General features: G+C 37.7%; 1 protein-coding gene across 2 annotated transcripts in view; it reads left to right on the forward strand.

Annotated features, from left to right (window-relative positions):
* The window catches only part of acss2 (acyl-CoA synthetase short chain family member 2), a 51,633-nt gene extending 25,867 nt beyond the window's left edge, over positions 1-25,766 (forward strand). The window contains exons 6-18 of one of the 2 annotated variants that reach the window (XM_020933460.2): positions 3,373-3,448; positions 6,907-7,009; positions 7,963-8,007; positions 10,388-10,525; positions 13,047-13,217; positions 16,602-16,735; positions 18,404-18,536; positions 19,921-19,977; positions 20,061-20,250; positions 20,343-20,411; positions 21,412-21,588; positions 21,678-21,752; positions 22,490-25,766. In XM_020933460.2, the coding sequence (XP_020789119.2) occupies positions 3,373-3,448; positions 6,907-7,009; positions 7,963-8,007; positions 10,388-10,525; positions 13,047-13,217; positions 16,602-16,735; positions 18,404-18,536; positions 19,921-19,977; positions 20,061-20,250; positions 20,343-20,411; positions 21,412-21,588; positions 21,678-21,752; positions 22,490-22,614 (1,493 nt within the window). In that variant the 3' untranslated portion in view covers positions 22,615-25,766. The remainder of the gene's footprint in view (positions 1-3,372; positions 3,449-6,906; positions 7,010-7,962; positions 8,008-10,387; positions 10,526-13,046; positions 13,218-16,601; positions 16,736-18,403; positions 18,537-19,920; positions 19,978-20,060; positions 20,251-20,342; positions 20,412-21,411; positions 21,589-21,677; positions 21,753-22,489) is intronic. The other variant, XM_020933461.2, reaches the window with a different exon arrangement.
* Positions 25,767-26,147: the final 381 nt, after the last annotated feature.

Genomic DNA, 26,147 nt, shown 5'->3' on the forward strand with positions numbered 1-26,147 from the left:
TTCCATGCCTACCAGAAAGTTAGAGTTTTGCTTTAACTTCTCACTCAAACTAAAAAATTTAACCTAATTGCGCCATGTAGTATTTTCTCCATTTCTGCAGAAAGGGGGGGTCAATTATTCCACTAACACTAATTAGCTAATATTATGTGAGTCCAACAGAAATGTGCTAAAACCCTGAAAAAAATACCCAATCCCGTAATAAATTCTTTTTTTTCTTTTTAATCACATTTCAAAAAGAAGTGTCATCAAGGATATATACATCAATGTTTATGTATCAGGCAAATATAAATGACTGTAAAATGTATTGTAGTAATTATTATTATGATTTGTATAGAAAATGTTTTTCTTAAAGCTTAAAAATTAAAGTATTAAAAAATCTGTAATAAAATCTATAATAAATGATGTGCTTTAACATTTGTGAATTATCCTTTTTGTTATTTCTGATTTAAAAGTCCTGGAGTATAAAACTGTGTATTCCTATTTGTGAGTTTCATAGTGACTAAGGGAAAAATTGTTGCCGTAGTGATTCACAAAACAATATTTTAGCCTATGTTTATTTTTTTGGAATGCCCCTTGAGAGGTCCCATCTTGTTTTCAAGTAGGTCAAGAAAACACTAAACATTAGTAACACACACGCAGACTTGCTGCCTCATTCCCTCCTCCCAGCTCCTGCAGAGGGCTGGGCGATATGGATCAAAAAATATATCTCGATTTATTTTGCTATATCTCAATATACGATATTTATCTCGATATCTGTATAGTAAAAAATAACCCCCTAAAACTGAAACTGCAAGAACAAATATGCCAAATTCCACAAGTGCAAGAGGTCGGCAGTTCATGTAGGAACAAAGAGCTTCTGCCACGTTTAAGATTACAAAAAATCCCTGATTACATAAATAATTAACTGTAAAATAACATAAATAATGCGTATTCCCTTCTTTTCATTCATAAATAAAACAACTTAACTCAGGCTTATCTTTTGCATTAAGTCTGTTATCCGTACCATAACCAGAACCATGAGCTCCTTCAGCACAGGAAGATTGGGAGGTTCATTATTTTAATAGATCCATGTTCCTCACCAGCGTAAGGAGCTCTGAGGTTTCCCACAATCCACTGCTCAGCTCAAAACGTTGTACAAGTTATACACTGCAGCAGATCGTTAATTAAAATCTTCTGCATAAATAAACTTTACATTACGAAACTTTACAACATATAAAGCATAACGACTCTAGATCCACATCAGCCCGTTTGAGATTACAATGTGTTTAATGCAGTTTCGCGCACGTGTTTACGTTTTACAGAAAGGAAACTTAAAAGCACATGGCTCATTTGCATAAACGGCTCGCTCCTCGTGCTGTTTTCAGCTTCTTTCGGACTAAAGGACACGACTCAGTGGAATTTGAGTGGTCTTTCTGTGAGAATGTGCTGCTGATGGTCTTGTCTGTGAGGAGTGAATGAGACACAAGCAGCAAAATCAGGGAGGCGGGGGCGACGACAGAGAAGGCAAACAAGCGAAGCGGTGAAATCAGAATTGAATATAAGCATTATATCGATATATACGATATGTCAGAATCCATATCAAGTTTAAAAAAATATCTCGATATATTTAAAATATCGAGATATCGCCCACCCCTACTCCTGCAACAGTACCTGATTTATTTAAAAAATAATAATAAAAATCAGTATACATTATATTACAATGATAGAAACGAATGGAAAAATAATAGAACAAACTGAAAAAAATAAATAAATAAAAAAGACAAACTAAAAACATAAACAAAGAGTTTTGAGATATGAAAACAAAGATGATGTAAATTAATTAAAAGATGTTAAAGTTCTTAAAGGTGTGGTTATTCTAATCTGAAGGGCCCTTATAGTGTAATGATTTGCATCCTAAATCTTTTAAATGACTAAAGCCCAGGAACTGAATGCAAAAGGATGGACCTCTATGTTGCCATGGTGGTTTCTATTTACTGCTTCATAAACTTAGATACTTTATTGATCTCAAAGGAAATTCAATCTAAAATGTTCCGTATTGTCTCTGCAGTACAGCCCCCTCAGAGCCTGTTAGGACACTCTGAGTTGCTGAGTCGTGTTCTTATTAAAGTCCCATTAGGGGGATTAGGGTCTGACTCCATAAACCTGTTAATCCCGTGGCTAAGGGGCCGTGTCGAACCCTGCACCATAGACCGACCGCCTGTAATCCACCCACCGGTCTGCGATAAAGACAAATATGGATATCTGTAATATATAGGTCACCGTGGAAACCAGCAGGTGACGCCACGAGGTCGAATCACATGTAATTGAGTGAATGCAGTGAGAAAAAAAAAGTTACACAGTGTACCTTTTTAGTCTGACCTAGTTTTGTCAAAGTTTTTGTTTGAAATGAAAACAACAACAAAAAACTCTCAGGCAGCTCAACTTTCTTCACCCAAAACTACACAAAAAATAAACATTAATCAGTCAGTCAAAAATACAACTTTTATAACCAATTTCGAGACTACAGTGAAAAAACAAAAATAATTCCAAAAATAGCAATGGTGCTTTTAAATATCTTACAAGTTCTTTATGATATAAATACGGAAAGATCAAATTTTTACCTGATTTATGCAATTTTATTTATTTACAATAGTTTTTTGTCACTTTTCATGGTTGTTTTAATATCTGGGTGTTGATTTTCGTAACAGTTAAGTCGTTAAGTTCCCATGTCTTGCTTGATTTAAAAAAAAAAAAAAAAACTCCTAACTTTTTTTTTTTACCAATGGGATAAGACCAATTAACCAATTAAGGATGTCTCGAACTCTCTACACAAAATTAATTCAAGAAAATATATATTAAAATGTTTGCAAGCTTATTATAAACTCATAATTAAAGGTGCATTATGTAACTTTTTCGTGGTGGATCCGTCACCTGCTTGTTTCTATGGATATGTCATTGCTCTGCCTGAAATGTTCCACAGTATGACATTCATTTAACAACTCTGCCTTACATTTATTCAATTACAGGTGGTTTTATAGCTCAAAAAATACCTAGAAAAACAAGCGTTCTGATTGAGCGGGGTCGCCTCTCCACAGATCTGACCTGTAACTTGGTCTGCTTTGGTCTCCATGAAGTCGCAAAGAAAAGAATTTGACGCACACTGCACCAGAAAAGTTACACAATGCACCTTTTTAAATTAGCTGATGAACCGCAACCTGTAAAACTACGAAATTTAATTATTCCCGTTGTCTTACCGTCATCAACAGACGCCTGCCCACTTCCTCATTCCTATTCTTAGCGCAAATGTAATTACAGACTTAAGACGCGTATCTCGACTTTCTGCTTTCTTGTCAGTGCATTTATTCTTTTTTTTTCTTTCTCTCGTTTGTTCAGACGGATTCTACCGAGGGGACAAACTCATCAACCTGAAGCTGCTCGCCGACGACGCGCTACAGAAATGCAAGGACAAGTACGTACCGGAGGTTTTGAAATGGGGCCGCACAATAAAAAAAAAAATTAAAAAAAATACTTAGACAAACTTTATTGATCCACAAGGGAAATTATTTGGACACAGTAGTTCATACATCAAAATATATAATAATAATAATTAAGAGAAAAAAATATAAATGGTAATAAAGATCGCAAAAGTGTGGTGTTAAATAAGACATAATTAAAGTGTTTATGTACAAGTAAAAATAAAATAAAAAATCTGTAATAAAACCTCTGTTAAATACAAGAGGTTGTAAGGAAACAATGCAAAGATGAAATAATGATTGACAGGTTGTAGGGAGTATTATCTGTTACATAAGGGTGACTTGGTGTACAGTTGTAGGGAGTATTATCTATTACATAAGGATGAGTCGTTGTACAGTTGTAGGGAGTATTATATGTTACATAAGGGTGAGTAGTTGTACAGTTGTAGGGAGTATTATCTGTTACATAAGGGTGAGTTGTTGTACAGTTGTAGGGAGTATTATCTGGTACATAAAGGTGAGTTGTTTTACGGTTGTAGGGAGTATTATCTGTTAAGGGTGAGTTGTACAATTGTAGGGAGTATTATCTATTACATAAGGATGAGTCGTTGTACAGTTGTAGGGAGTATTATCTATTACATAAGGGTGAGTTGTTTTACAGTTGTGGGGAGTATTATCTGTTACGTAAGGGTGAGTTGTTTTACAGTTGTAGGGAGTATTATCTATTACATAAGGGTGAGTTGTTTTACAGTTGTAGGGAGTATTATCTATTACATAAGGGTGAGTTGTTTTACAGTTGTAGGGAGTATTATCTATTACATAAGGGTGAGTTGTTTTACAGTTGTAGGGAGTATTATTTGCTACATAAGGATGAGTTGTACTGTTGTAGGGAGTATTATCTGTTATGTAAGGGTGAGTTGTTGTACAGTTGTAGGGAGTATTATCTGTTACATAACTGTAAGTTGTCCTGTATCTCTCACTGTTTGAGCGCAGCTGTAGGAGCCTGTTGATGAGAAAAAGATGCAATATTCGCGTTAGGTCACACTAGGTTAAAATGAAAACTTAAAGTGCATGTAAAGTTCATGTTTTTATAATCATGACTTGGTTTGGTGGGATAATATCTGTGGTTTGTATATATCATAGTTTAACATCATCAGTTAAGAGGCAGTTTGTGGGAAAAAAAACCTTGTGTGGTCAGACCTTGTTAAAGCCTGATCTGTGAAGCTCCGCAGGGCCGGGCCTGGTCAGAACATCAGGTGCCACAGTGGGGTCATTGTGTCCTTAGGCAAGACACTTCACTCACATTAGTATGGATGTGGTGTTTGTGTGAGTGTTGGTGGTGGTCGAAGGGGCTGATGGTGCAGAGTGGCAGTCTTTCTTCTGTCAGTCTGTCTGAGGGCAGCTGTGGCTACAATAGTGTCTAACCACCAGCGGGTTTGGATTGAAGTGCACCAAATTGTAATGTGACTTAAAGCATCTGTAAAAGCGCTAAACTAAGGTGCACTCACAACAGGACTTTAGAACCGTGCCCAAGCATGGATTCAGATTCAGAAAACTTTATTGATCCCATAAGGAAATTCATTTGCAGCATCTCCGAGCAAACACAAACACAAACAAACACACAGTGTGTCAGTCCAATTGCCGTCCACCAGTGGAACTCAAAATAAAAAAGAAATTGCAGTGTAAAACTTTCATAAAACTATCATAAAACTGTACCCTTAGAATTTAATAATTTAATAGCACAGGGCACGAAAGAATTAGAAAACCGGTTGGTTTTCCGTATTGGAGCATAAAACCGACGCCCTGAAGGCGCCAGGATAAAATCAGGAGCCAGAGGATGGAGCGGCTGAGCCAGGAGACCCTTGGCTTTGCTCAGCACCTGCTCCTCCCACAGAGAGTGCAGCTCCCTCAGTTTGATCCCTGTGATTTTCGAGCAAGTTTTAACAATATTCTGAAGTTTGTTTCTATCCTTCACAGACTAACACTAACACTGTGTGAAGGTGCACGTCTAAAATCAATCACCATGTCCTTAGTTTTGGCAACGTTCAAATCCAGGTAGTTGTCCTCACACCACTGGACAAACTGCTCCAGTGCAGGCCCATGATTTCTCTCAGATCCTGAAAGCAGAGACACCAGGACCGTGTCATCTGAATATTTGAGTACGCGTCGATTTTCCTCTGAGGATCTGCAGCTGTCCGTGTACAGAATAAAAAGAAGAGGTGACAGTACACAACCCTGAGGACATCCAGTGTTGGAGATGGAAGGAGGAGACCATTGCCCATTAACAAAAACACGCTGGACCCTGTTGGTAAGAATGTTTAAAATCAATAAAAGAAACTGATCTGGGTCGCCCCTAAAGAGCGGTACGTTTGTCCAGTGTGAGCGCAATTGAACCGTGATCAGGCGCAGCATGGATGAGACTTTGACCTGATTGGAGGAGCTGGGTCAAAGCTCGGCACGGTTGCCCATGTATGTGTACACGCACGACTTCACTATACAAGCCCTGTGTACACGCTGATGTTACTTACATGAGGAAAACGGTGAATAAAATCTGCTCCAAAACACACGGCAAACCCACGCTCACATACAATAAGGACAGTGACAGACGTTTAGCTGTCTCTCATCTCCAGCTGTCATCACTGCGCGGCGCTGTTTTTATATCAATACCGAGGAGCGTGTATGCACATCAGGCTCACTATTTAATAAATATTTCTGCTGCTAATAAATATTTTCTCTGCTAAAAGCGTTAGCCCATGTAAACAAACACCACTGTGTGATGACGTCATTGGACCATTGCCCGGTTCGGATGTGCAGGTGTGAGTGCAGACCATAGAAGGGCCATAGAACCCTACGCAGTCGTTCTTGAGCACTGCGCGGTTCTAAAGTCCTAGTGTGAGTGCACCTACTAATTCATTGTTATTAAATTTAAATCATACCTATTGTGCAGTTTAGACATGTTTTGACCGTTGTTTACATGTTGTTTGCAAGGTAAGAGTTATGGAACTACCTCTACATATGTCACGTCTTAGACTTAGACAAACTTTATTGAGCCGCAAGGGAAATTATTACATCTGCTGCCCATTTCCAACTAGGAAGTACATTTATAAACCACCAAAATGAAAAAAACTGGAAAAAATGTGCATTATTTGTAGTAAAATATGAATTATACTAGTAATGATGTTAACTATGTTTTAGGGAAATGAGTTATCTAACCTCTCATATGCACTTCAGCAGACAAAACCAAGACCAACCCAAGTCTAAGATAGAATTTGATAAGAAAAATTGGCGTTTTTGTCAAATTTGCTTTTCAGAAACAACTACACATGGCAGTACACTGTAAAATATAGGAGTTTGTGTTATTGCCATATATTTATTTTCTTGTAATATCATCATATGTTGCAGCTCTGTTTCCAAATATAATAACCTAACCTCAGTGCTGTCGGTTTGTGTGCAGAGGGTTTTCGGTGAAGAGGTGTATTATGCTAAAACACCTGTCCAAAGACGCAGAGGAGGGGTCCCAGTCTCCACCGGCCAAACGCTCATGTCCAGATTTACAGGTAAAGGAAATGAACCACTGAGACTAACCTGTTACACCTGCATTTTTGTGGATTTTATGTTTATGTATATTTTGTTTTTGGGTTTGTTTGTAAAATACAGTGGGCTTCAAAATACTGTTTTTGTTTGCAGTTAAAATGTAATGACTATGATTACTTCATACCAGGAGTGTCCAAACTTAAGGACTCTTATTAGTGCATGTTTTGAGACAGATTTTTATTGGAAATCAGGCCTCTTGCTGAAATAGAAATACTTGAATTACAGAGAAATACTTAAAATACTTAAATGAAAAGTACTGCTTACTTCACTGTAACCTGAATAACTTAACAAATCTTATTGCATAGTGATGAAGACTTAAATTAGACCTGAAATTAGTGTTAACAAAACTTTTTAAAGGTGTAAAATGCATCCTTGCGAAAGTCTTGCATTTTTAGTAAGTAAATTTTGAGGTTTTTTTTGCTGTAAAATGATACAAGTTATTAAAATATCTGGTTATAATTGATTGATTATAATTTACTTTCCTGATTACATAGAGGTAGATATATTTTTTATTTATTTATAGATTTTTAAATGCTTTTTTCCCTACCAATTTAGCCAACTTTACCAACTTTTTATGTATATTCATTCACTGTATATATATATTTTTTTATATTATTCTCAAATCCTGACCTGTCTTCACTTTCTTGTTGCCAAATTTGTGAAAAATTGGCCCAAAACATTTACAATTAATTCAAATATATTCCAAATAATGCTCACTAACCACTGTATTTTAGGCCAAGTCAAGCTTTTCATTTTTCAGAATATTATTTTTGCCTTTCCTCATGTATCTTCAATCCACACATGGAAACTCCCTTTTATTATGTTTAATTTGTTTTGTTTGCCTAATTTTCGGTTATCTTTCTCCGTCATTAACCTGTGCTCCTCCTCCTCCTCCTCCTTGTTCCCGTGGCAACAGGACAATCAGACAGGCAGAGTAAAGAAAAGGCGACCGGTGCCCAAGGTATTCTAACCCATAACCCCGTCTTTGGTTTGGCCTTTTCAATGACGAATTCACTCACACTGAATTTGCACTGCACTGCTCTCTTGTAAAATGAACTGAAAACTGAATTACTCTTTATTAGTGCATGTTTTATGACACTGTACTTAACATTTTTATTGTTATTATTATTATTATATGGTTAGCATTTCACTTCACATGGTTCATTTTACCAAAACAGCAGTGTTTTTATTCCCGTGATTTCAGACAGTCTGGCAAACAAAGCAGCTACATTTGGAATAAGACTGAAAAATGCACTTTTCTAGGTTTAAAATTTCAACAGATTTGAATACTACACACTCAAGTTTTTATGATGATTTAATTTTAACATTTGTGCTTCATGTTTAAAGGTACAGTATGTAACTTTCTGGGGTATAATTCTATGGAAACAAAGTTAAAACCATACTTAAATATTCTCCATCATCTCCATGGAAAGGTTTGTGGAGGACACATGTTTTTCACTGCAATAAGTGTAACCAAATTGGAAAAACACTTTTATTTTAGTCTATTTTTTGGCCAAAATGTTACACACTGTGGCTTTAAAGACAACCAGCCTATCAAAAAATGCCATTGGAATTGTCCAACTTTTTGAAGAAACAAACTCTTTTTAGTTTTATTGACCTTTTAGTTTTCATAATATTTCATTTACAACATTTTAATGGGTCTATTTTAAGAATTTGACACTATAAACCAGAGGTGGGGACTTGCAAGTCGTGACTTGGACTCGAGCGAGACTTGAGTCAGTATTTTTAGGACTTGAGACTTGACTTGATAAAATGGACTAAGACATGGGACTCAACTTGGACTTGATGGTCACTGACTTGAGACTTGACTCAGACTTGAGGCCTGTGACTTGAGAAGACTTGAAAAGCACTTTCTTTTCTTTCTTTCTACTTTCTATTCTGACCATAATAATTCACTCTTAAGATCTTGTCAAGACATTTAAAAAGGAAAAATTAACCAAATTAATTTCTACAACTGTCATATCTATAAATACTCATATATAAATATACTATTTTTAAGCACAATTTTAAAAAGTCATATAAATTGCTAAATTCTTGGTACTTTGTTTTAAAGACTTGAAATGACTTGAAGCACAAACCAGACAACTTGGACTTGACTTGGACTTATGGGCCAGTGACTCGAGACTTGACTTGGACTTGCCTGTATTTGACTTGGGATTTGACTCGGACTTGAGGTCAAAAACTTGAGACTTACAAAGACTCGGCCCCACCTCTACTATAAACATCACCGGTATTTTACATCATCTCTGCCGCACTTGTTTATACTGTCTGAAATCAGTGGAATAAATGTGTAGTAGTAGTTGAAGTAGAAGTAGTAGTAGTAGCATTAACCATTTCTCTTTTGTCTTGTGGCTGTGTCCCGGTTCAGAAACGCTCCTGAACCTCTGCTCTTCTTTTACTGGTTTTGTGTGTGAAAACTTCTTGTGTGTTTTTACAAATATGACTTTGAATTTAAAATATGAATGAATCAGGGCCAGAGAAACAATACCTCCACTTGTACATCCCCGGACCATAGTGAAGATGTCTTATTATTCTAAAATGTCAGATATATTAATAACAAAACTATACAACACCAAATTTTAAGTCCCAGTGAGTCGATTTTACTTTTGTTGTTTCTGACCCCTGATTCCTTCTCCTTACTCTATGAGCTTAGACTATGAGCTTTTTATTAGGCACTGCTTGTTCTTATCTTCTCACATAACTTTAGCAGTCCCCCAGGAGTGTTTTTTCTGGTGTTTTTAATGTGAAAATCACATCTTTTACATTTATTAACACTTCTCTTGTATTTTTTGCTTGGTTTTTTTTAAATGTGCATTATGTAACTTTGTGTTTGGGGGTCCGTCACCTAGTTATTTCAATGGATGTGTCATTTTTCTGCCTAGAATGTTCCGCAGTATGGCATTAAACAACTCAACTTTACATTTATTTAATTACAGGTGGTTTTATAGCTGAAAAATGCCAAAAAAAACCGCATTTTGACTGTGAGTGTGGGTTGTCTTTCCACAGATCTGACCTGTAACTTGGACTTGTTTGGTCTCCGTGAAGATAGGAAGGTTTAATGCCATACTGTGAAACATTCCAGACAAAGCAATAACATCTCCCCTCAACCAGAAAAGTTACACAATGCACCTTTAACACTTGTCACTAATATTATGTCTGTGTTTTCTCACTTTTCCAGCAAGCTTGGAGGCATGGTTTCCACACTAACTCTCTCCCACTGTTTTAGATGCTTCAGTGCGTTTTTTCCCGTGGTGAAAAGGGGGTGTGCTTGTAGTTTGAGGTCTCTTGTTTTGAGTTTTGTCCCTGCTGTGTTGCCGTAGGTGCCGTGGAACCCAGACGTGGACCAGTGCTGGCACACTCTGGTAAAGGGAGTCTCAGACCAGTGTGAGCCGGAGTGGTGCGAATCTGAAGATCCCTTGTTTATTCTCTACACCAGCGGCTCCACGGGAAAGCCAAAGGTACATTTAAGGTCTTTTTAGGCAATAGTTATACGCCACTTGAAGATTTGTTAGAAATGTTAAATAAAAAACACACATAAATTGTAATATGGATTAGATTTAGAGTGTTATTTTTGGTGTTACACAGGGTCTCCACGGGGTTTTAAAAGTCTTAAAAAGGTCTTAAATTTTATCTTCCTAAATTAAGACTTTAAAAATTCTTAAATTATGTTGTCCAAGTCTTATTTTTTTCACAAAGGTCTTAAATTTAATTTGCCTATTTTCTTGTATCCTCAACCGGGGTGCAGTGCAATGTTAAAAAGAAAAAAACAAAGCAAACGTCTAATTTGGAGTATGCGCAAACAATACTTTGTCTTGTTAGAATGTTATAAAGAATTGTTCAGCCATTTTACAAGCAACCGTATTTTCCGGGCTATAGGGCGCACTCTTAAGCCTCCAACCCTATCAAAAAACAACTGCGCGCCCCACAATCCAGAGCGCCCTATACACGAATCCACTCAGGTGTCCCAGCACGACTTCCGTAAATTACAAAGCCACAGAACACGCAAACATGCACAGAGCAGACAGCGACCGCACAGCGAAAAACACCCACAGCGACACTCATCACTCCACACGGATGAGGAATTGAACAGAGGAATGAACCAAAAAAGCGAGTGCAATGTGCCACTTCTAGACACAACTGAACAACTGAGTCACTGCGAACACGCTGACAATCCGTTGGTCCCAGACAGCACCCTCCCTACACGCCACAACTGAACAAAGCCCAGAGTCACCGTGAACGCGACAAACAAAGTCCCACTGACCCATCCAACTGTTGTGTTTCGTTTAAAGTCCGGTGCGGTTTGTTTGTGAAAAAAGTTTGAAAATAGACCATTCAATGACAGTGCGCCTTATAATCCAGAGCGCCTAATAATGCATAAAATACGGTACTATAAATGAGTTCTGAAAGAGATTTTATTATAAAAGTATGTTTTTTTTTTTTATTTAAAGCAGTGAGTAATGGTCATTATTAGAATTAGATCTGGTGTTTTCGCCTGCATAATGGGTGCGATGTTGGTCTTAATTTTCATTGAAGTGGTCTTAAAAAGGTCTTAAATTTGGGATAGTCAAACCTGAGGATACCCTGTTACATTTTCCATTGTGCTTGGATTTTAAAGGGCCCATATTACACTATTTTCTGATCTATGTAATGTTGTTTCCTCATCATAAACAGACCTGGAGTTGTGTTTTGTTTCATTCACACATGTTTAACGCACAATGCAAACCCTATTTAGGTTCTAAGAGTTCTTCTCTCAAAAAGAAAACACACATGTGGTAATACAGGAAGGGCTCCATACACCTTCATTAGAATGATTTGGATATTTTCAGCCCTGGAATTGCCCATTTCTACTAAACTAAGATGTAAATTTGAAAATTAACACTACATGACAAAGGGAAAGGATATTTTGAGCTTTGGAAATGTGGCCAGACTAATAAAAAAGGATTATTCAAACACGTGTGAATGAAACAAAACACAACTCCACATTTTTTCTGGTGAGGTAACAACATTATAACATGACTTGCAGCTCGCAGAAGTTTTGTGTAATATTGGACCTTTATAAATTTGTAAAACAAGCAGACGTACACTTCATCACATCTTGGAAATACACCACTGGTACTTAAACCGGTTGTATGTGATTTTGAAACCACAAAAGGAGGAAGTGAGTATTTAATCTAATTAGTCCCTAGCAGACACAAACTCTTTGGTGCATCACTACTGTAGTATTCGCATGCAAGAGTTGTTTGGCCGTTAGCACAATTTTATCACTGTTTTATCAGATGAGGAAATGAAGCAGGGTGGATCATCCCTGCTCAACCAGCTGTCGTCCTAAAGTGTGATACCGCAGGAAAGTTGGCAATAGAGAACATGTTGTAATTAAATGACAGCGTGCGTAGGTCTGACGTTTGTGAAAGTTCTGCTCTTACAATACAGCTCATGTTGGGAAAACTGAATTTACTCAAAAAACTTGTGTAATGGTTTAAACTTGTGTGTGGTAAGATAAATTACACAAGCAACAAAACTGACTGGGTATTTATCAAAGTGCAGAGACTTAAAATTTAACTTGGATTGATTGGCATAAGGATAGAAAATATTTGGGATGAGTACTCCCCTCAAAACTCCTCCTGTCTTACTCATGAAATTTGTGGATGAGACTTGAATATCAGTGGTAAATCCCTTTTGGACAGAGGCAGTGCTGGCAGTCAGTTTGGAGTTTTCATGTTCTCCTGGTGCTCCACTTTGGACTCTGCACTCTCACAGAAATTTAATTGCCAATGTAAGTGGGACTTTACAGTTTAAATAAAGGTGAATAAATAAATGAGCAGAAGGTGCTGAGGTTAAAGCTGCCAGGAAACAGGAGGCCTAAAAGACCAAAGAGTGAATTTATGGATGCAGTAAACCATGAAGTTATTAAGAATTATGTCTAGATAAATTGAATCTACCATCAAATTGACTTCCGTATTTCCTCTCCTCTCTGTGCAGGGCGTCCTCCACACGGTTAGCGGCTACATGCTGTACACTGCTGCCACCTTCAGGCTGGTGTTTGACTATCAGCCCGAGGACGTGTTCTGGTGCACGGCGGACATCGGCTGGATCACCGGGCACTCCTACATCACATACGGACCCCTCGCCAACGGAGCCACCAGCGTCCTGGTCAGTACTGCACCACACACACCAGAGCACGGGCCAGAGGTCAGGGTTATGGCATTTTACTAACAATGGAAATTATTGGGGTTTTTTTTCTGAGCGCCTTATATATGAATTTATTGGGGTGTCTTAGTACGACTTTAGTAAACTACAAAGCCGCACCACTTGCAGCATTACGGCTCCTGTAGTCAGGAGCATCGTGGAGTAATACATACTGAGATTCCTTTTAATATCAAAATGCACTTGTCAGGAGACACTCTTACAACGCCGACTTTAAACTCAAGGCTATTATAAAGTGAAAGTGCGAGCTGCGTGGGAGCAGTGGATGAGAGAAGGAGAACACACATTCACCAAGACAGGGAGACAGCGCCGAGCGACTTACGCCACGATCTGCCAACGGATCGTGGACGCCCGGGCTAAGGATCAGTATCAACTGTGGTCCGAGCTTTCACCAAGACCCGAATCATCGCTGAACTGTCACTGACTCGGATAATGACGAGAGGGATGCGAGCGTACTGGACGCCATAATTGCCCAAATGTTTGAACAGTTATGAGTTATTGTTAATACCCTAACAATTTATAATCCAGCGCGCCCTATAGTGCGGAAAATACGGTAAATGTTTTGGACATATTTTTGACCAAAGCACTAATCTCTCAGTGTTAGAACTTTGAACAAGTGCTGCGTTTTCATAGAAATGGGAACATTTAATTAGTCAGGCTGGCTCCACCTAGTGACTTTGCTCAGTTTTATTTCTCTCCATCGACTAGGTCAGGAGCTGTAAAGCCATGACTGGGTCCCTTTTTGTGGTACAGCACAACAGTAAACAAAGTGGTCGAGTTGGATATAGACGAAGACAGACATTCTGTGTTGACAACGATTCCAAAGATCGAGGATTTAAAGCTGAAACAAAGAGAATGTTTGGTGAATTTTATCAAGGGGAAAGATGTTATTGTTCTTCTTCCTATGGGATTTGGGAAAAGCTTAATATACATACGTCACGACCAAATACCAGCAATTGGTTAAATAAAAAGAATGCGCACCCACCGTCAAGCGAACGAATCCTAATGCTGTCAGACGGTTTCCACGACATGAAACTGGCTGATGAATCAGGCTAACGTTTAATCCATACTGTGAAACATTTCAATCAAAGATATAACCTACATGTTGCTAGGCCTGTCATGAGAACGAGCGCTTGCACAATGTATATGTACGTAATCCTGAAACCACTTTATGGCACTGACACAATGACAATAATGCAGGATCATCTCCGTAAACCATTAGTTGCAGGTCAGGCCTTCTTCTGCCCATAGCAAAATTAACCAATAATTTGCCACAAAAGTTACTTCACTGGTCAGTTCTACAGCTCAAATCTTATGTATCACAATGGAAAAAATACCCGCAATTTTCCCCACTTTTACCAAGTAAATATATTGTTTCATATATTGAATGATAAGTTGATATAATAATTATTGTGACAGGCTTATGTGCTGCACCAAAATTTTCAGTCTCCTTAAATTTTGACTCTGGCGGTCTGCTGACGTTGCCAAGACTTGGAAATAAATTGGTAGTAAATATGTCGTCTGAACTTGGCAAAAGGTCACAAACGCTTTTAATCTGAAGAAATAAAGATGGATATTTTGTCTTGAATAAATTGCCCGCTAGGATCTCTTAGCCGTGAGTCACTGTGACCTCTGCCGTGTTTCACTGTCGAAGTGTCACGGATACAGACATGAGCTAATCCTGAGGAGATGAACTATGAAATCACAAGATCAATGTCAAGTGCTTTGTCCAAGTGGTTTTAGGGACTTAAAGGGCCCATCTCATCCAAAAAAACTCTTTTCACATTGTATCTTCTGCACATATACAAGCACTATTTGGGTTTTGGAACATCCATTATACAATAGTTATGAAATCTTATTGATTTCTTGGAGTGTGTCACAGACCAGGAACTATGAAAGGCCGGCTATTGCTCATCCCCCCGCCTGTCCTGAGAAAGCACAGGCTCCGCCCTCCAAACGTGACGTAGGCTCTGAGTGATCCGCCCTTCCTCCACCCATCTCAGGGAGGGAGGGGAAGGCAGAAGGCATAATTGGGCAAACTTGAATCCTATAATAATGTTAGATCAAATTAGGTCGTCATAATCTGTACATGCTACCACTAAACATCAGTGGTCGTAATGACTGAGGTGTAAGGTGTAATCGCCATTTTGTTATCGTGCAGAAGCATTGAAGACAACTCACTAGAATAAAATGATGCCTTAAGTATGGTGTTGGTATCAATGTAATACTGTAGGACTATGCATCGTTTGTCAAACTAACGCGACGAGCTTTCTGCTACGTCAAATGCGTCATAGGTGTAGCTGCCGCGTCATCGTTGTAGCAGCTTTAGTTCCTTGTCACGTGGGAGGGAGGATGGCAGAAATACGCTGCAATTTGTTTAAAAAAAACACACAGAATCAATCTAAAAACCACTTCAGCAACATATACAAGGTCCACACATCACTCTTAGAAGGTAGAAAGCTCTGAAAAGTTGATTTTGCATGAGATGGGCCCTTTAAGGGACGTCACCCCTGTTCTGCTCCAGGCAAAAGAAGCTCATCGAGGCCAGCAGTTACAGAGTTTAGAGCAGAGTTCTATATTACGAATAGGAATTTATTTAAGAACAAAATAGGTTAATACGAACATTTTAAGACCAAAAAGAAAGTAACAGTTACAGAGAGAGGGGTGATTTTTTTTCAATACAAAGAAATGTGAGATCATTTTTGGGTTGTGAAAAGTGCTTATAAACTCATTGTGGTGAATACTTAGGATGATCTCAATGTTTAAGGTAAGTTAGGAATAACTTTAGATCACTGCAAACTGTTTAAAATGAGCTAGGTACATTTTTCACGTTTTGAAGACAGTAAAAATCAGGTACAATGCTTTTAATAAACTATTTGTTCATTATGAATTACAAATTATTCAGGCTTAGTAACTTCTTGATTAAGGGGTTAGGATTTAGGGTATTAATTATTCTTGATAAACTATTTGTTCATTATGAATTTAGGTTTTGTTCATGTTTTATTAAGGCTAATTAAGGTGTAGCTAATATAACATTACAGATTATTGTGTTGTAGTTATGACAGGATTTGTGATTTAATTTTTTGAATAGTGATTTTGATTTTTGAATTGTCATTTTGAATTTTGAATTGTGATTTAAATTTTTGAATTATAATGATTTTTTAGTTGTGATTTAGATTTTTTTTAGCTATAATTTAGATATTTGAATTGTGATTTAGATTTTTGAGTTGTGATTTAGATTTTTTTGTTTTAATTTCGATTTTTGAATTGTAATTTGGGTTTTTCAACTGTGATGAGGAGTTCTGAATTGCTTTCTTGCCTGTTTTCCAGTTCGAGGGGCTGCCCACTTACCCGGACGTGGGGCGCATGTGGGAGATCGTGGACAAGTATCGCGTGACCAAGTTCTACACGGCTCCCACGGCCATCAGACTGCTCATGAAGTACGGCAACGAGCCCGTGCAGAAGTGAGTCCTGGTATTTGGCTGGCTATTTGAAAAGAAATAGAATAGAGAGCCTTTATACAGTATAATGAAATTCAGAGCTGCTTCGTCAAAGTGCAAGAATTAAACAAAATAAATAAAACAATTAACAGTTGTCATTCAGTGTGGTGACAGTTTAGTGGAAGAAACTGTCCCTGAGTCTATTGGTCCTAGCTGGACTTGACCTTCAGGCAGGAAGGCAGGTTGAACAGGTGGAATCCAGTGTGTGTATTGACTTTAATGACTTTTCTCGTTCTGCTGAGATAGCGGGAGATTTGTAATGCTCTTAAGGAAGGCAGAGGGCAGCCAATAATGTCTTGTGCAGTGTTGGTGACCCTCTGCAGATGCTTCCTGTCAGCCTCTGTGCAGCGAGAGTGCCACACTGTCACAGCAGAGGTCAGCAGGCTCTCAGTGGTGGAACGATAGAAGGTCACCAGCAGCTTGTGTTTAGTTGCTGCTTCCTTAGCACCCTCAGGAAGTGTAGCCGCTGCTGGGCCTTTTTGACCAGTGCCGAGGTGTTGACTGACCAGGAGAGATCCGCAGAGATGTGAACCCCGAGGAATTTGAAGGTCTCCACTCTCTCCACACTTTGTCCGTTGATGTACAGGGGGGCAGGGTGTGGCTCTGTTCCGCCGAAAGTCCAGGATGAGTTCCTTAGTCTTGGTGATGTTCAGTGCCAAGTCGTTAGTTGCACACCACTCGCTTTATTATTCTGATTCATTAACAAAATACTTGTGGAATTATTTCAGTAATTTCTAATGGTCAGTGATCTGCTTGGGTGTTTTTAATGAAGAGGTCTATAGTCAATCCTCTAGCTGTAAAAGAGTGTGTTTTTAAGCAGAGTTCAGACTGGTGAAAGAAATTTGACTATTTTTGTGTTAAATGGCACTGATTAAAGTCTGTATTAGTTTGTTTATATATCTTATTTTGATTTTTGTTTTGTTTTTTTCTAATAAAATAAAAATAAATAAAAAGGATTCTGTGTATAGGTTGGCAAAGATTCTGGTAAATAAATTAGACATTTTATTTTATTTTTATTTATTTATTTTAATTTGCAATTTATTCAGTGCTTTATTTCTGTCCACATAAGTCACAGTATATATGCCCTTTTTCTTCCCCCTCCAAATGTAGAAAACGAAAATTAACTAAATGACTAAATAATACCATTAATACCATAAAATAGATAAATAATAAATTAGACGATTGATTCAAATGGCTCAGCAGCAGCAGACTGGAGATTTCTACATTTCAGTTGCCTGGTGATGTATGATATGATAACACTCTGTAGTTTTTTATACAGATTAAACTTCTAAATGGAAACTAAATTTGCTAAAGTGTCTCCTGATGGACTGAGGTTTGAATGTCTGCTTTATGGTTTATGCACGACCAGAGATCTGCGAACTGAATTGTCCTTTGGGATTAATAAAGTACAACCAGATTTGTACTTTTCAGTGAAGCATGTGAAACAAAGGGGCTGCTTGTTCTGATGGGGACAGACGAAGTGTGTATTCTGGATCCCAGGAAAACGTTTTAGTCTATTTGAATGAACGGCTTTGCTGTATTAGAGTAGAATTTGATTTATTCCAAGTTATTGAATCAGTTTATTTGTTAATTAGGAGGTGTTGTAGTTTGACATCTGTCCTTTTGCTGCAGATACAAGCGTGACTCCCTGAAGGTGCTGGGGACAGTGGGAGAACCCATTAACCCGGAGGCCTGGCAGTGGTACCACAGCGTCGTCGGGGACAAGAGGTGCCCCATCGTCGACACTTTCTGGCAAACGGAAACTGTAAGAAACTTGGAGATTTACCCAGAGAGAATGAATGTCCTGCTTCCACAAACTTTTATATTATCTGAAACATTCTTTACAAGTTCTAGCTGTAACATGTGCTCTTATTCTTTCAAAAACATCAATACTTATACTAGAGAGGCCTTTTGAGTTTCTTCTTCAAGCTGAGAGATGCTAGAGGCAGAAGCTACGAAACCAAAGTGAGGATGCGGACATGGATGATCTTCATATTCATGTAAAATACTGTCAAAAACATAGAGTATATAGTACACTAACGCAGTGTTTCCCAAACTTTTTTTCTAGGGACCCATATTTTAAAAGTCATAAACCTTTGTGACCCAAGTCAATAGACATTATTCGTAAATCACAAAATAAAAGTGGATTTGACCATTATTGAACATTAATGTGGATATTTTATTGCTGACTGAGTGATCGTGTCTCTGAACAATTAGTATTACTCAAGTTTTAAACAATGAAAAACAGTATTTAAATCAGCAATAAAAGGATCCATAAGTCGCCTATTTGGACATTAAATGTAGCCAGTTTCTTTTTCTTTTCAACATTCAATTGAACCAGCAAAATTGGAATGAAATAGTCAATAAAATAACTACTAAAAGATTAGAAATTATACAAAACATGTCTTAATATTTCAACATTTCTAATGAGATAGGTGGGCCTGTCTGGGTTTTTTGTAGCGTGTTCCAGTCCGGGTGCAGGAGGAGAGCGCAGCAGCAGATCCAAACTGTATATTGCAGATCTACATGCAGATCGTGAATAAGGCAACCCAAAAAAAATGTCTTTGCGACCCAGTGTTTGGGAAACAATGCACTAAGAGACCACTGGCTTCACAATATCACAGTCAAATCGAATTTGCGTTTTGAGTTGACGCAATTATTAAATCACAATTATTTAGTTAAAATTTGTCAAAATACCTGTCTTAAATTGCTCTTTATAGAATCTTGTTGTACCTGTAGTTTAGATCTGTACAAATATGTTCTGAAATACACCGGATTCACGTATTAGTTTATAGGTTCATATTTCAGTCTTATCTCAGATTTTAATGCTCCTGTAGTTATTCACAATGTACACTCTGAACAGAATCCTATTTTTTACACATATGGCAAGTCTAATCGCAATACTTGTCAGAAAAATTTTACTTTTTTCTTTCCAAAACTATGCAGCCTGACTGTTTTCAAACATATAAACCTTTTCTGCCCTCTAGTGGAACTGACATGCACATTGCACCTTCTCCACCAGAGTCCTAAGACTATTGGAACATGTTAAAATTCTTTCCATTAAATTATGAGTGCATTTATCATTGAAATTAGTTATAATATGCCATTACTACTGTATTTTAGCCTTAATTGGAGTTTACTTTTTCCAGGGGGGACATGTTCTGACACCACTTCCTGCAGCTACACCAACGAAGCCTGGATCAGCAGTGAGTAAAAATTATTATGAAAAAAACATAATTTCATTCATCATTTACTCATATTAAATACATTTTTATTATTTCTCCCTAAGACATTTCCATTCTTTGGTGTTGTGCCCGCCATTTTGAACGAGTCTGGAGAGGAGCTGGAGGGACCAAGTGATGGATACCTGGTTTTTAAGCAGCCGTGGCCCGGTATCATGAGAACAGTGTATGGGAACCAGCAGAGATTTGAAACCACGTATTTTAAGAAGTTTCCTGGATACTACGTCACAGGAGATGGTATGGGAAAGATAACTGCTGTTTAATATTGGATAAAAAGTGTATTCTATAAAAAAAAATTACTGAAAATCTATAAAATCTTTGTTGTCCAGGCTGCAGAAGAGATAAAGACGGTTACTATTGGATCACAGGGAGGATAGATGACATGCTGAATGTATCTGGTAAGGACCGATTATGTAAAAAAAAATTTTTTAAAACTACTATAAAAAAAAAAATAATTAAAAAAATAGCCAAAAGTTATGGTTAAATTGTAATATGTATTAGACAATGTATTGTTTATAAAGTGAGGGGAATATGACTTTGACAGCATACTTCTGGGTATAAAATGTTTTGTTTGGTAGCAAGGGCATTGTTCTTTTTGTTTTTATTTCAGTGCATCTATAAAACAATATTGGTCTGTTTTCTTTTTGAATGTGCTAATGGATATTTCACTAATAATGGCATACAGTAAAATGTGAACATTGTTAAATGGAAAATGGAAGAATTTCAAGCTTCAGTTTGCACAGCAGATTTTCAGAAAAGTCCAGAAGCGTCAACATTTTAGAGAATATTGAATTACTGCTTCTAGTTTAAATAAGTACTGCAATCACAGTTGAACTTGGGTTGTCAAGTAGTAAGTACTCCAATCAGAGCAAGTCCTCTAAAGTTTAAACCAACTGGATTTCAACATTGAAACCGGCAAAATGAAAGACTCACGTGAGATTCATTCTGCGTTCTGATTGGATGAACATGAAACCTAACCCTGAAAACCAAAACGTCACATTATAAAAAATAATATACATCTTGGCCAGAATAGACCACAATTGTTATGATATCTGGTATAGTATATCTCTTATTTGGGGACATGGATACTGTAGGTAATGTTTATGGAATAAAAAAGTTCTCCCTTTTTCAATACAACATTTGTATTGGCAATGATTCAGATCTACTAGACTGATACTTTAACCTTTGTGATTGGTCAATAATGATCATCCAAATGGCTGTTGTTCACATTTTGACATTAACATATTTACAGTTATTAAAAAGTAATAGGAGGAGATCTGAGTCGCTTTGAATTACAATCAAAGTCCTTCATTTAGGCAACACGGACATGCGACTGGCGACAAACATGATATTTGTTGTTATTTACTGAAGCCTAAACCTCCTGTCATCACCTCTCAGGGCACTTACTGAGCACGGCGGAGGTGGAGTCGGCCCTGGTGGAGCATGAGAATGTGGCAGAGGCGGCGGTGGTGGGATGTCCTCACCCAGTCAAAGGGGAGAGTCTGTACTGCTTTGTCACCCTGACCGAGGGGGTGAGCTACGGCCGTGGGCTGGAGACCGAGCTCAGGAACATAGGTACAGGACCTGGCGGGGTGGCTTGGGGGGGCTGGGATGATTGTCTGAAGATTAAAATGCATGCGATAAATACATGTTTCTTTTCACAGTGAGGGAAAAGATCGGTGCCATAGCTACACCAGACTACATCCAGAATGCACCGGGGCTCCCCAAGACGAGATCTGGTATGTACAGCGTTACATTTTGTAGTAGTTGAACAGTGGGTTACAGAGCAGCTCTTCTCCATTAAAATTAATCATTTGGTTCCCACATGGAGAAGTTTGAATGGAACATGTAAGGCAACCAGTGAAACCTTTGTTAACATGGATGTAAAGGTCGAATTAACTTAAAGGTGCACTGAACACCTGCTCAGTGCTCTTTACTATGAGTGGGTCACCTCTCCATAGAAGCGACTTGTAACTTGGTTGCACAACTTTCTTGTGTCCATGTCTGTGCTCTTACGATTTTGGAAAACAGTACCTTGGGCCTTAACCTGCAAATAGAGGACACCGTTTTTTTTTCTCATTCTCAGTATATGGAAAGGCCATGGCTCATTGGAAAGCTCAGAGCCTCCTGTAGTCCCTCACTGAGCTGCAGAGGCTGCACTAGCACTACTGACTGATGATTGGCTGCAGGTCCTGGGGTTTAAGTAGTGACCATTCAGATCAGAGAGAGGCATTTTAGGCTTAAACCAACTGGATTTCTGCGTGAAATTGGCAACACAAATGAGTGTGAGGCTCATTCTGCTTTGATTGTATAACCAGAGAGAAGCAAAACACCAAACTATAACCTAAATAAGTGGGACATTATGTAAAATGTTTCTGTAATTAAGAATAAATCAGCACTTAATATGTTCTGTATAATTGTCCTTATATAACTATACAAAAATGTCATATCTCAATGTATTCTCCTTGTGTTTTAGGTAAAATCATGCGGCGCGTGTTGAGGAAAATCGCGTGTGGAGAGCGTGAGCTGGGAGACATCTCTACTCTGGCCGACTCGTCTGTGGTGGATCACCTTTTCCAGAACCGGTGCTGCACGGCGTGATTCCCCCCTAGTGGACACTCAGTGGAACTACAGCTACGCACCACCACCACAACCAGAGCAAAACAGGAGGAGGCAGGACTGTCCGCGTAGCTGGTCCTGACCAAGATGGACGCTATGTAGCTGTGGGGGATGTTTCAGACCCTATATATTGACTGAAAGCATTACCAGCACTGAGACTGGTGCATCTATAAACGCAGAAAGGAACAGTACTTTGCTGATTTTTTTAAAGTCTACGTGTAGGCTTGCAAGCTATTCAGGTTAATACGGTGCAATGGGATCGAAGAGGAGGACTTTACGCTACAGAACTGTGCAGAGGTTTTGGTATTTAGAACCAAAAATGTCAATCGAAATGAGGTCGCGTAAAAATTTCAGACACGACCAGCCGCATATGTAAGGAAAGAGCAATGAAGATGAAGTGGGACACGAAGTTTGAACTAGAGCTGTCCAAAAATGGATACCCAAATACTAATCGATACTAAAACTAGTATCGCAAATAGAACAGTTATTAATGTGTCTTTTCAGTCTTGATAAAACAAAATTTGAGTTTTAGAATGATCTTGATCTATATTAAAAGTAGTTTGAGTGTTGAAAATTACATTAAATTGTGTAAAAAAAAAACAAAAGTAAACGTAGATGTTTCATTGTGTGGTATCAGCAACAGTATTCAAAGTAATTTTTCTCTCTTTAGTAGTGAAATTGAGGTAATATTTTACCTATCATGACCACACTCGTTTAAAATGTCACCAAAAATATGTAAAATTATAATTTAACGAAAATTCAAGCTAAATTGAGAACCTAAAGTAACTTTTCTGATTGTCCGTCGAGCTCTTTTCTCTGTGTAGATGTTAGTGCTTTGTCTGGAATGTTTCACAGTATGGCATTAAACCTTTCTATCTGCATAGAGACCAAACCCAGACCAAGTTACAGGTCAGATCTGTGGAGAGGCGACGCCACTCACAGTCAGAATGCTTTGTTTAAGTTTTTCTAGGCATTTTTTACACTATAAACCCACCTGTAATTGAATAAATGGTAAGGTAGAGCTGATTAATGCCATACTGTGGAACATTCAAAGCAAAGCAATGACGTATCCATGGAAACGAGAAGGTGACGGACCCTTAACGGAAAAGTTGCGAGTGTTTTAATGTGATAAAGTGACATTTATCTTGCATAAATACATTATAAAAGCAGCTCTTAGGGTCTAAATGGGACCTCTGCTGCCATCTGCGTCTAATTATGAAGTGTTTTATCATCTGAGAACCAGGAACGGTGTGGTTAGCATGCTAGTTGTTAGTTCTGGCCTTGGAAAGTTGTGAAAAGCCCTTAATAAACCTATCACTGTGAATTATTCGGATGCTCTGAATATGAAAGAGGAGTAACTTTGGACCACTGCAAGCTTTAAAAAAAAAAAGAACCGCTTCTGTTTTTCACATTTTTAAGACTTTAAAATCAGGCACCTCGTAATTTAATAATCTATAATTCAACAAAAAAGTGAAACTAGAACTTCTGCACAATCCTGTATATTTCAATTTGACTCTCTGCTTCTTCCTGTTGCAAAACGCCATATAACTGATGTAAACACTGAAGTCGAGCTTATAATGTTGTACTAGTTTATTTTTATGTATTTTTTTTAGGGAAACGTGTAGATTTTTGTCATGTTTTTGTTGTGCTTTTTATGATAGTATTCGTTCTTTCTGTTAAAAATGTCTGCATGTTATAATATCACGATGAGGAATTACTCAAATTTCACACGCGGCCCAAACTTTGCAGTATTTGACCAACTGAAAATGATCAAAAAGTGTAAGATTTCTACACTTACTATTTTAACAACCAGGATAACTGCGGAAAATAATGCAAATTTTGTATTTCTTAAACTGCTGGTTCTGTTGAGTGTTATTACGTGAGCGCAACCTGTCCATGGGTTTCAGGAAAATGGAAAAATTATGACTTGTTGCCATAGAGATCGACAACAAGTCCTCAAAATGGCATCCATACTAGGAAAATGTCACGGGAACACTTGAACGCCGATGCAAAATGAAGAGACATGCTTGTAGCTTTAACCAACGTCGGCTTTGGTTGTGGTTAATGACTAGTTTTGGCTCAGATGTTTGGAAAATAATTTGTTCCGTCAGATTTTGAATTTTAAATACCGCTGAATTTCTCGCTTTGAAATTTTAAACTGAAACAACATGTTTGATTTTTTATTTTTTTTTTAGTGTATGTTTTCACAATGTTTAAAATTCAATATAAAAAAAAATCAACCACCTTTTTAAGTATTCTGCACAAATATTTTCAAGCCTCAAATTCAACAGACAAAGTTCAGAGCATAAAATTCGCAGCAAAGATCCAAGTTGCCAAGGCAGAAGCAATCGATCCAAAGTGATCCTATCTGACTTGGCAACAAACAGAAAATGGTGCAGTGAAGCGATCTGATTGGTCAGAATTAGCCTCATTAACACCTCAAGCCCCGCCCACAGATGAGAACAGCCAATAGGAAACAACCTCTGTCCTCTTTACTCACCCACAATCGATTGCTTCTGTCTTGGCATCTTGGATATTTTCTGCAAATTTTACCGTCTTGAATTTTGTTTGTTGAATTTGAAGGCTTGAAAATATCTGTGCTGAATATTTAAAAGGTGAAATTTTTATTCTGAATTTGAAACATCATGAAAAAGTACACTAAAATTCAGAAAAAAAAAAAAATTCCAACATGTTTTTTCAGAGTTAAAAAAATTCAAAACAAGAAATTCAGCAGTGTTTAAAATTTAAAATCTGATGGAACAAATTATTATTTATTCAGATTCTGTACACATGCATGTTTTTTTATTATTATTATTATTATATATCCATCTTTTCTTGACATTAAATTGGTTTCAAAACGCAAAAATAAAACTTAAAGGTACTTAAAACCCAAAACCTTAATGGCATAATTTTGAGTTTTTTTTAGATTATTTCTCCACTGTCCGTATTATAACTGTGCCAACTCTTCTAACCATCTTCAATCCAACAATAATGCTCTGTAAAGAAGTTGTATGTAATTAGTGCGTTTGGGGGATTAACTGAGAGCTTGTTTTTGTTCATCTGTTGTGTATTGTTCCTACGCCATGTTTGTTTCGAAGTGAATGCAACAATAAAACGTAACTACTGCCTCAGAATTGTCACGGTCTTTTATTTAGCTTTGCAGAAGAGAGAGAAAAATGAAAATGATGCATAAAAAATGAAATATTTTAAACTAATGACATGATGTGTTTTGACTGGTGAGTTACAGAGGCTGCGTTGAAGGTCATGAGGAAATTAAACCTTGTGAGCTCCAGAACACTCAAGGACAATATAAGCCAACCCAGCTGCTGTCAACATTAGAGCCAGTTCCACCCGCAAGCGGCAAAGAAGGGCCTTTGCCAAAGTAAACTTGTAGTTTTGTCATGTACGTGCCTAAACCTCCTGTCCTGTATTTTTCAATTCAACTCTCCCACCGTCTGCTTCTTCCTGTTTGGGCACTTTTTGTTTTTTCCTTGTTTTCTTATTATTGTTTATAT

This window comes from Boleophthalmus pectinirostris, unplaced genomic scaffold, assembly GCF_026225935.1.
Source record: "Boleophthalmus pectinirostris isolate CB_2022bp ecotype Guang Dong unplaced genomic scaffold, ASM2622593v1 HiC_scaffold_8, whole genome shotgun sequence".
NCBI lineage: Eukaryota > Metazoa > Chordata > Actinopteri > Gobiiformes > Gobiidae > Boleophthalmus > Boleophthalmus pectinirostris.